Raw genomic sequence first — 11,089 nt, 5'->3', positions numbered from 1 at the left:
CTGGGCCGACGGCACGCCCAGCGCGGGAGCGGGCGGTGTGGGCGTGGCCAAGGCGGCCAGGCCCCGCCCTCCCCTCCCGCTGGGTCCGGACTGCACAACCCTGGAATGGGGCTGCGGGTCCACCCGTCACCCCGTGACTCTCTTTTTCTTTTTGCGCTGGGGCTTGATCTAGGGTCTTCGCATCGAGCTGCAAGTCCACATCCCCCTAACCCCTTTTTAAAAAGTTAGAGACAGTGTCTAAATTGTTAAATTGCCCTGGCTGGGCTGGAAATTGAAACTCTCCTCTCCAAGCCTCCTAAAGTGCTGGGATAACCGGCCTTTGCTGCCACGCCCCGCCCCTGGTGACTTCCGGCCCATCTAATCCAGTCAAGTTATCTGGGCAGGCTTGCAGCGAACTTATGTCTTGGGCCAGCTGGCTCTGGGGGTCTTTGAGTTCTGACCTTTGGCTTCATCAGGGGAAATGTGACCATGTGGCTAGACAGATGGCGACTCGGGGAAAACCTTGCCGTTTAGAAGTTGTCTCACCCAAGCCAGCTAGATGTGGGGTCTTCATGATTCAGCCCCTATTTTAGGTCTAGGGACTTGGACACACACGTTCCTTCTGCCTAGGACACTTTTTCCCACCTGCCCTCATCTGCAACTTGGGTTAGTCCTTCAGGGTGTGGACCAGTGCGTCTGAGGTCGCTGTGCTCTGACAGCCCCACATGAGAGGTGTCCACTAGATTCCCAAGGCATCCTGTGACGCCAGTCCAACCTCCCTTCTTAACTGAGCCACTGAGCCAGAGGTGGCAAGGAGGCTTCAGGATGCGATCATGTGTGCACCATCTCCGGTGGGGAGCCCTCCTGGACTGAGGCGACGAGGTCAGGCTGCGACTCGGGGCCCACCACTTTGCTGTATGTGCAGGTTTGTTCAGACAGCCTTGGCAACACCGGGCTTTAGTTTAACTAGAAGAAAGCTTCAAATGGTCTGTACCAGCAACTCTTCCCGTGGGACAAGTGCCATTCAACTCCAACTTCGTAGATGTCCAGGGAGTGTCCCCAGAAGTCCTGTGTAGTCTAACTGTATCAGCTCCTGGTCTTCCCTGTCCTTGACGATGATGTAAAAGTTCAAAGTATTTTTTATCACAACCCACAGTAACACATTCTGAAAAATGCATCGCAGTGGCTTGACCCCCCCGCATCAAGCCACTCAGTGCCGGCTGATTGAGATGCGAAACTTAGCCGGGTGTGGTGGTGCATGCCTGTAATCTTAGCACTCATTATAGTAGGCTGAGGCAGGCTATCCCCTGCCTTGGCAATTGGTAACTTACCAAGGACTTGTCTCAAAATAAAAAAAATTTTTTTTTAAGCGTTGGGGTTGTAGCTCAGTGGAAAGGCCCTGAGCTCAATCACAAGATAAATAAAATTAGGAATCCGGTTCTGGCTCTGCCACTCGGCATGCTGTGTAACCTCAGGCAAGCCACATCTGCCATGCTGTTTCTGCCCAGCCGCCTCGCTGACCAAAGGATGAGGCAGCAAACCTAAGACTGCAAAGTGATGGTGGCAGATGGAGGCATTATTTGAAATGGCTTTGCCAAAGGGGTTGGTTTTCTAAGCCTTTAAGTGAAGCCTATCTCCTTGGGGTAGGGAGCTCCGGAATGGAGAAGAAAGCATCTTGGGCAGCTTTCTCTGTCTTCCTGGAATCCGTAGGCAGTGCCCTGGAGTGAAGATATTACACTCCCTTCTCTTCTGTGTCTCAGGTTTCCAAGAAATGCTGCCCGGGGAGTGCATCCTCTCTCATCAGATGCTGGCTCTGCTGCCGCTGGGCCACAGGCTGACTGTGGGCCTGCAGTGGAGACCAGGGAGGGAAACCTTTGCCAGCGTATTTCCTAGACCAGCACAGGGACGTGTGCCCGCCCTTTCCTGAGATAAGGGATCCACTGCCACCTGATAACAGCAGGAAATGGGAGAAAAGCTATCTACAACATATTCAACACGCCACATCCCATCTCCTGCTCTGATGGGGCCCATTGGTTGCACACTACCTCTGTAGCCCGAAAGCTTTCTGTGTGAATGCAATTGAGAAAGTCAGGCCTGAAATACAATTCCCCAGGTACTGTAGAGCTATTTCCCCTCCAGTCAGTGCCAGTGACGCCAGGTACTCTTCCTCCCCACTCCTGCCTCATGAAGAGCGTGCTTAGCGGTTAGCATTGGGGCGCTGAAGCAAGGGCCTCTCCCCTCCCTGAACTTGAGTTTTGTCACCTATAAAACGTAGCAATAGTAGTTCAACCCTTTAAGGTTGTCGTGAGTCAAATGCTTACCTCGGTACCTGAGCGTTACTGCTGTGTGACTTTTGCATCCCGGGCCTGGCTAACAACCCTTCCTTAGGGACCTTCTCGTTCTTGACTCTGCCTACATTTGTGGCTTTCAAACACTATTTTGAAGACAGGGCCTTGCTATATAGTTCAGGCTGGCTTTGAAATCACTATGTAGCCCAGGCTGGCCTCAAGTTCACGTCTTGCCTCAGCCTCCCGAGTGCTGGGATCACAGATATGCACTAGCACACCCAGTTCAAAGTATTTTTTATCACAACCCACAGTAACACATTCTGAAAAATGCATCGCAGGGATTTTCATGTTGTGCAGGCACCAAAGTGTGCCCTTACACAAACTTGGGTGGTGAAGGTCAATTGCTGGACATGGCCTTGTGCTGCAATCAAGAGCTGGAGCAGACACAAGATGGGAGGAGCCTGCTGCTGGTGTAAGCCAGTGCACTGTTGTATAATAAAAAATTCTTAAGCAGGAGTACACTCTACTACAATGATAAGAAGGGCCGGGTGTCACACTACATGACTGTAATCCCAGCACTCGGGAGGCTGAGGCAGCAGAATCACCAAGAGTTCAAGGTCCACCTGGGCTACATGGTGAATTCAAGGCCAGCCTGAACTACAAAGTGAGACCTTGTCCCAAAAAAAAAAAAAAAAAAAAAAAAGAAAAGATAGGAAGTGTAAGTACAGTAAACATGTGAACCAGAAAGTCACTATACTACGCACTGTAAACAAAAGTGAATAATGCATCACACTCTGACCCGACAATATCCAGTGTCACTCAACAATGTAAGTTTTCAGTTTCATTATAATCCAGTGGGGCCGCTGTTACATACAAGGCCCACCATGGATGGAAACAACTTCTTTTCAAGAATTTTTGCTCTGATGTTGGTTGAATCTGCTGATACTGACCCCATGGATGCAGAGCCCTTGGATCTGGAGGACCAGCTCCAGCAGCATTCACGGTACCTAGCTTCTGTGACTGGGGGATATGAGAACTGGTGTGAGTTAAAAAACCAAAACAACTTGTGGCACTTTTTTTTTTGGGGGGGGGGGCACCAAAGTAAGTAAATTTTGTTTTCCTGTTGATTCTTTCATGGAGTACATTGTTTCTCTGAAAGTCTCAGGGCTTGCTGGTCAAAACCATGTGATCTTCCCCCTCCCCCCGCCATAGTACAGGGGATTGAAACCAGGACAAGTTGAGCTACATCCCAGGCCACACCCGTTTTTGCCTGACCCACTTTTATGTGTGCTATCTGGAACTGAACTAGGGGCCTGTGGGCTGAGCCATATCCTGATACAGCACTGAGCTATATACCCAGGCTTATTATGAGACAGGGTTTCACTAAGATGCTAAGTTGCCTAGGATGGGCTGGAAGCTGCAACTCTCCTGCCCCAGCCTCCCAGAGTGCTGAGATCACAGGCATGTGTCATCAGACCCAGCTTCTAAAATTTTTTAGCTGTGTGGTAGTGCGCACCTATAATCCCAGTATAGGGATGCAAGGCCGATGCAGGAGGATCCTCTTCAATTTGAGGCTAGCCTGGATTACGGAATAAATTCAAGGCGGACACTGGCCTGGGCTATATAGCAAGATCCTGTCTCAAAATACCAAAAAAAAAAAAAAAAATTTTTTTTTTTTTTTTTGGTATTGGCAATCAAACTCAAGACCTCATGCTTGCCAGGCAGGCACTATACCACTGAGCTAAATCCCTGGCCCTAATCATTTTTTTAAAAACAAGTTCTCACTAAATTGCCCAGGCTGGCCTTTTACTTCTCCTGCCTCAGCCTCCTGAGTAGCTGAAATTACCCAGAAAACCTATGATTTAATGATTTTTGTTGTTGTTGTTTTTGTTTGTTTTTTTGGTACTGGGAATTGAACTTATGACCTCAGGCTTGCCAGGCAAGCACTTATACTTAATGATTTTTTTTGGTTTTTGAGACAGGATCTCACTACGCAGTTCAGGTTGACCTTGAACTCACTATGTAGCCCATGCTGGTTTCCAATTTTAACTGGAAGTTATCCCCCTGCCTCAGCCTCCTAAGTGCTGGGATTACAGGCATACACTAACCATGCCTGGCTTTATTATAAACACATTTCTTTAAACATTCAGTGTATATTTTGATCACAGCTTGTAATGTTAACCCAACGTGTTCACTAAATGATTCTCCTCCATAGTAAATGCTTTTTCTCAGTTAAAGATTAACCTAACTACAATTTTACCTAACAAGGAACTGAAAAAAACTTTACTCATATTTTTCTACTAAAGATGGAAATAGTATAAGGAAACAAAACCAAAAACATTCAGGATTTTTATTTTATTTTCTAGCAGACAATGTACATACCTCCTTCACCCTTTCCTTTAAGTTAGTGTGACAATTCCATAATAAACTACTTAAAGAGAAGCTTTGGTCAAGAATGGAATGAAATCGCAAAAACAAAACAAAACCACGGCTGCTTTTTAAAAAACCAACACTTTCACCAATTATATTCAAACAAAAACACACAATATTTGCGGAGTATGTGTTACAGTGTTTCCTTGGGCTGGCTTTCCTCACCGTCATGCGGACGGACCGACGGCAGGGCCGCACTCACAGCCGCTGTTCTCATGCTGGATGGCGGGGGTCGCTCAGCTTCACATTATTCGGAGGCCCTGGATCGAGGACTCTAAGGTCTTGGAAAAGAGGAAGACAGATCACTCCCAGGGGCTGTGTATCGCTCAGATGTATCACACTACTGCACTGCCCCCGGCCCCTCCCTCACCTCGACGTCCCTCCCCCACCTCGGAGACCCTTCAAGTTCCAGATGCCGCAGTCCCTGTTGCGAAGCCCACAAGCTCTGGGCCCATGCCTCACTGCCATGGTTTTTTATGTTGTTGTTGGTCTGTTTGTTTGTTTTGAGACAGGGTCTCACTATGCAGTTCAGGGTGGCCTTGAACTCCCCAAGATTCTCCTGCCTCAGCCTCCTGAGTGCTAAGATTGCAGTCATGCTCCATCATGCCTGCTGGGCAGGTCTTTAATTCTTCTGACAGTCCTGCCAAAAATACGCATTCTCTGTGGCTTTGAATGCACACAAACATACTAAAAGTAATTGGTCTCAAAATTCTCAAGAATTGAGCAACACAATTTTGCAGAATTTTTTGTTACATGCTATTAGTTTTCAAAATAGACATAGTTTTAAAAAGTGACACAAATTTTCCCTCATTTACTATAAGCTGATTATGTACAAACACTTAAATACCTAAAAAATTCTAGCAAACTATGCACCTCCTCCCCCAGTGAACCCACAGACTTTGCACTAAGCTACATTCCCACTCCCTCACCCCCTTTTAAGAGACATAGTCTCACTAAGAGGTTGAATTGCCCAGACTGGCCTGAATTTATGATCCTCCTGCCTCACCTTCCCTGAGTGCTGGGATCACAGTGATGTGCCACTATACCAGGCCCTGGCTTCTCTTCTTGCAGCCTATCCCAGGCTGCCATCCCAGTTCTCTTCTACCCAAGGAACCCCTCAAGTGCTACTTCACTTTCATATTCTCAGGGCCAGCACCATACCTAGCACCTAGCAGGGACTTGGTGCTTATTAAATTAATTGGTATAAATCATAAATTACAACTGCATAGGGCAATGCAAGCCCAACACAGTGTCTGCATCAGTGCCATCACTAAGTGCTCCTCAGTGAGTGACACCTAGGTGGATGTCCCATCCCACTGAGAATGTGGTCTTCTGCTGGACAGAACCATATTCTAAGAGTCTATAACCCAGCATTGGAGCTAATACTACGTTTCAAGAAATGAGAGGCACAGCCAGGCATGGTGGTCCACACCTCTAATCCCTGCATTCTGGGAGGCTCAGGCAGGAGGATCACAAGTCCAGGCAGTTTAGTGAAACCCTGTCTCAAAAATAAAACCTAAGAAAGGACTAGGGATGCAGCTAAGGACAAAGGCAGTGGCTTCAATCCCCAGTACCTGGTGTTTGTGTACGGGGAGGAGGAGAACAGAGACAGTGAGATTCTTCTCAGCAAGAGTTTGAATCCAAAAAGGTTTGTTTTGAAAGGTAAAGATACCTTGAAATCCCAAATTGTCATGGCTCCATCAATGCCAGTAGTGCAAAATTTGCGACAATCTTGCTTGTCCACCTCATAAATAGACACTTGACTGAAAAAAAAGCAGAAACACCATAATGAATTTGGTGGAAGCCCAAGGCCTCCTGAATATTAACATGTCCTTCAATACTGGGTTGCAGCTATCTGACTTAGAAAACATCCAAAAGCATTTTATCACCAGAAGTCTAGGACAGACAAAACTGAAAAGGGGGCAAAGTTATGAGCCTGCATGACTTTGAGTGATGTGGAGAAGCGGGCATGAAGCCTACACGGTGTGCAAATGTTTGGGAGCAGGTTGTAGGCAGAATCACAGCAAAAATGGAAATGCATTTTTTTTTTTAAAACCAGAGGCATGACTACAGCATGACTGAAATCCAAATGGCTCCAAATAAAACCTCCCAAATCATCTCCAGCACAGCCAGAGCGTAACACCAGGACCCTCCCTGCATCTGAAATGAATCTCCTGAATGGCGGCAGCAGGCTCTCACTCCCCCAGGTTCCAGCCAGGCAAAGTGCAGGGACAGATAAGCGAAACAGCCTGTCTTAGCCTAATTACCCGGAACACATTCAAGAAAATAAACTCCCCAGCTCAGACAATTTCTTTTCCTCCTCTGAAACGTCTAGAATTTATCACTTTAGGGAAGACCATCCTCTCATGATGTAAAAGTGATGTGAAATTCAAATTTCAGGTCCATGAGGATTAGCTAGAATACAGCCAGCTCATCCTATTGTCTGGTGCGGTTGTGACAGAGATGGTCTGACCCCTGAGAGCTTAAAATAGTTACTGGCTGGTCCCTTACAGAAAGTTTGCTGACACTGCTCTAGAGAAAAAACTGGATTTCTGCAAATAAAAGCAGGCGATCCAGCCTGTGACACTTGTCTTTTAATTTTTCACCTACAAGTTTCAAGAGAGGCCATGAGAGCTGCTTCCTTCTGATACAGTCTGCAAGGAAACCTGAAAGAAATTCACAAGGAATCTGGAAGAGGATGGGGAAGAGGTAAGTTGCTCTTCAGGTTCATGCTTTCAAGTTCTTGCTTTTCTTTTTTTTCTTTTCTTTTTCTTTCCTTCTTTCTTTCTTCTTCTTTTTTTTGGGGGGGGGGTCTTTTTGAGACAGGGTCTCCCTCTGCAGTTCAGGCTGACCTTGAGCTCACTTTGTAGGCCAGGCTGGTCTCAAACTCACAGTGATCCTCATGCCTCAGCCTCCCGAGTGCTGGGATTACAGGTATGTGCCACTACACCCATCAAGTTCTTGCTTTTCAACAGAACACAGACATTTTGAACCTATTTTAAGTACTGCTGCCTCTTCCACTGAATATGAAGCACAACCACCATTTAACACTAAATCTCTAAGCCAGATGTGGTGGTAGATGCCTATAACCCTAGCACTCAGGAGGCTGAAGCAGGAGGATCACCATGAGTTTGAGGCTAGCCTGGGCTACACAGTGAATTCAAAGCCAGCCTGAACTGCATACCAAGACCTTGTTTCAAAAAACAAAACATTCTCCAAAAGCCTAAAAGTTTTCATTATTCTTCCCACCACCAACACAACAAAAGTGTCTTGATAGAAAAAGTCTAGTCAAAAAGAGGTATCACTACACCCCATTTGGAACATGATAATTTACAATTATCAAGAGTATACAACATTTCTCCTTCTGATTAAAAAGATCAACCTTTCTGGACAAAATTCTATTGTCTTTATTTATTTGTTTATTTATTTTTTAATTTATTTATTTAGCTTTAAGACAGGGTCTTGTTAAGTGGCCCAGGATGGGCTCAAACTTGTGATTTCCTGCCCGAGTCTTCCCTCCCAGAGCACTGTGGTTACAGGCATATGCCACTATGCCTGGCTTCTGTAGTCTTTTATAATCATATATTCATGGTGAAAAATCAAGAGACTTCTCAGCTGTCATGATGCTAAGAAATTCCGTTTGTGTGATTAATTCAGGATTTTCCCACTTATACATATTTCTTGCATCTGTGGTTGGAACACTTCCCGTCCTATCCTCACTGGCAGAGAAACAGCATTAAAGTCTCCTGTTCTCAACAAAGCTGCTGAGAAAAGCAGCACAGGAAGAGGCTGCCCCGTCAGCTCCCCCACTGCGGAGTCTACAGGCTCCACACTCTTCCTGGCAGACGCCTTGTGCCATCTGTACCCCAAGGGACAGAATGACTAGGTGGTGGCAGTTCCCTGTCTGCCATGAGCTGTGAAAAAGAACCTGGCAGTCGGGAAGATACAGCCTTATTGCTGTCCTTGTTCCTGAAGGGCCCCTACACCTGCAGGCACAGGGACTCAGTGAGCAAGTAAGAGAAGGGTGTCCTCCTGGCTACCTAACTACCTCTCTAGAGATGGGTCTGCAAGACAGGAAGTGCGTCGGGGGGCGCTGGCAGGCGACACCTACGTGATGCTGTTCTGGTGCAGCGTCTCCAAAGCCGTGTTGCGGTCCTCAGTCGTCGCCCTCTTGTCCATGTTGCGGAAGCGCTCCATGGCAGACATGTTGCGCTGGATGCTCTGTTTTGGAATGTCAAGCTTGGAGACAAAGGTCAAGCAGCCGCGGTCATCATAGTTAAAGAGCATTGGACAACAGTCATGGCCCTGAAACGAGATGGCAGTCAGCCCCGCAGGGCCTGGCACCCACCTACCCGCTCCTCAGCAGGGTGTTCATCGCCACAGGCGCCCCATGCTCCTTCAGGCTGGCTCTGTTTCTTCCCCAAGCCTGCTCTCCTTTGTGCCGGCCACAGAGCATGCACTGTCCTGGGCTGTGCAGACACACAGAGCACCGCAGGGAAGAATGGGGAGGAAAATACTTACAGCAGCCACGACGCTGTTCTCAGAGACAAACGACACACTCAGGAGTGGCAGGAACTCAGTCTTCAGAGTGGAGACCCTGAACACAAGAACACTTGTCTCAACGAGCAGAACCACACCATGAACTTCTTTATAGATTCAGAAGACAACAAAAGACCCATTCTCACAGGGGCTTCTGTTCAAAAGGAGCCCCCTGACCTCTCCGTGTAGGAATCTCAAGCATGAGGTCACCCCAATGTGACCTTTAGAAACAGATGCCTTTGGGCTGGGGGTGCAGCTCAGGGATAGAGCTCTTGCTTGGTGTGCAAGGTCTTGGGTTTGATCCCCGGCACCACAAATAAAGAGTAAGACACTGAGGCCTTCAGGCCCCTCCTCCTGTGCTCTGTTCTCTTCTGAGGCCTGGTCTCCAAGGAGCCCTTGTTTTTTTTCCACTGTTTTTGCCCTGCATCCTATGCTCAGCACTGGCTCTGACTGATCACTCTGCTTACCCAAGTCCATCCCAGGTTATAAGGCTCGGCTCTGATCAGACCTCCTCCACCAGGCTTTCCTGAACCACTTCAACCTAAAGTGGCCTGTCCTCCCTCCGCCCAGCTAGAATGCATACTGTCACTATGGCTGGGGGGTGAACGATGTGCTCCCAGGGCTGCTGGAAGGCTGGTACCACACATTTATTGAGTCAGGCCCTGGGTTAACAGGCAGAGCTGCTGAGATGAAGTAGTCACTCTCGGCCAGGAGCTCACACTCAAATGGGCGGTGTGTGTGTGTGTGTGTGTGGCGGTGTGTGTGTGTGTAAAGCCTCTGTTCCTGTATCTGATAACAGGCTGTAGACACAGCAGGCAAACCACTGGCTGATGAATTAGGAGGCCCTAATTTCATGCAAAAGGTGATACATTTTGAAAGCGGACCATGTATGCCTCAGGAGACTCTTTAATCAAATTGGTACTAGATTAACACCTTTGTACCAGCTTGAACCACTGGTGGTACGGAGCCTTCTGGCAGTGAGATACACAAATTACAGCCCCATCGTTGAGTGGGTTAAAGAACCAACACATGCTCTTAAGCCCTTACTGTGATATTCTTGTCTTTTACCTCTGAAATATTAGAGAAGGGGAAGAGTGGAACACGTAATTTGACAGGTCTGGTAAAGGCAAATAGTAAGTCAGTATGAAAGTAGATAGAGACTTGTTTTTGTTTTGTTTTTTGAGACAGGGTCAGGCTATTACAGTCCAGGGTAGCCCTAAACCCATTACGTAGCCCAGGCTAATAGATCTTGTGCTTTGGCTTCCTAAGTGCTGCGATTACAGGAGTACCCTCCATACCTGGCTTAGGTAGGGATTTGTAATAAACATTTGTAAGAACTTATTATGTTACAATAGAGAGTTTATAACCAACACTGGCATCTAAGTATTACTGCATGTCAAAACACAAATTACTACACAAAATGTAGAACATAATTCCATCATGTTAAAAATAAAACTATAAATACATGCCTATACATTTACAGAAATCTCTTGGAAACTGCGTTTCCAGTGTGTACCTATAATCCTAGCTACTCTGGAGGCTGAAGCAGAATTATAACTTTGAGGTCAGCCTGAGCAACTTAGTGAGATCTTCCCTCAAAATATAGTAAAAAACAGCTCAGTGGTAGAGTACTTACCTAGCACACATGAAGCCCTGGTTTCAATCCACAATAATGGAGAAAAAAAAGAAAAAAGAAATAATCTAGAAGACTACACTTAGAATGGGGGGGGTATATCTTTTAAAAACATAAAGCTGGCTGGGTGTGGTGGGATATGCTTGTAATTCAGCATTCTGGGAGGGTGAGGCAAGAGGACTGCAGAGAGCTTGAGGCCAAAAACCATAAAACAAATAAA

At 46.9% G+C, this 11,089-nt stretch overlaps 1 protein-coding gene across 1 annotated transcript in view; it reads right to left on the bottom strand.

The window, feature by feature from the left end:
- Positions 1–4,603: 4,603 nt before the first annotated feature.
- The window catches only part of Arpc1a (actin related protein 2/3 complex, subunit 1A, 41kDa), a 28,293-nt gene continuing 21,807 nt past the window's right edge, over positions 4,604–11,089 (bottom strand). Inside the window, exons 7-10 of the mRNA XM_005397933.2 lie at positions 9,219–9,294; positions 8,809–9,002; positions 6,370–6,460; positions 4,604–4,978 (exon numbers count right to left, since the gene is read on the bottom strand). Of these exons, the coding sequence (XP_005397990.1) occupies positions 4,940–4,978; positions 6,370–6,460; positions 8,809–9,002; positions 9,219–9,294 (400 nt within the window). The 3' untranslated portion in view covers positions 4,604–4,939. The remainder of the gene's footprint in view (positions 4,979–6,369; positions 6,461–8,808; positions 9,003–9,218; positions 9,295–11,089) is intronic.

This window comes from Chinchilla lanigera, unplaced genomic scaffold (assembly GCF_000276665.1).
Source record: "Chinchilla lanigera isolate Chin_1 unplaced genomic scaffold, ChiLan1.0 scaffold00059, whole genome shotgun sequence".
NCBI lineage: Eukaryota > Metazoa > Chordata > Mammalia > Rodentia > Chinchillidae > Chinchilla > Chinchilla lanigera.
The sequence above is the reverse complement of the archived record's forward strand: the minus strand, read 5'-3'. Positions and strand labels throughout refer to the sequence as shown.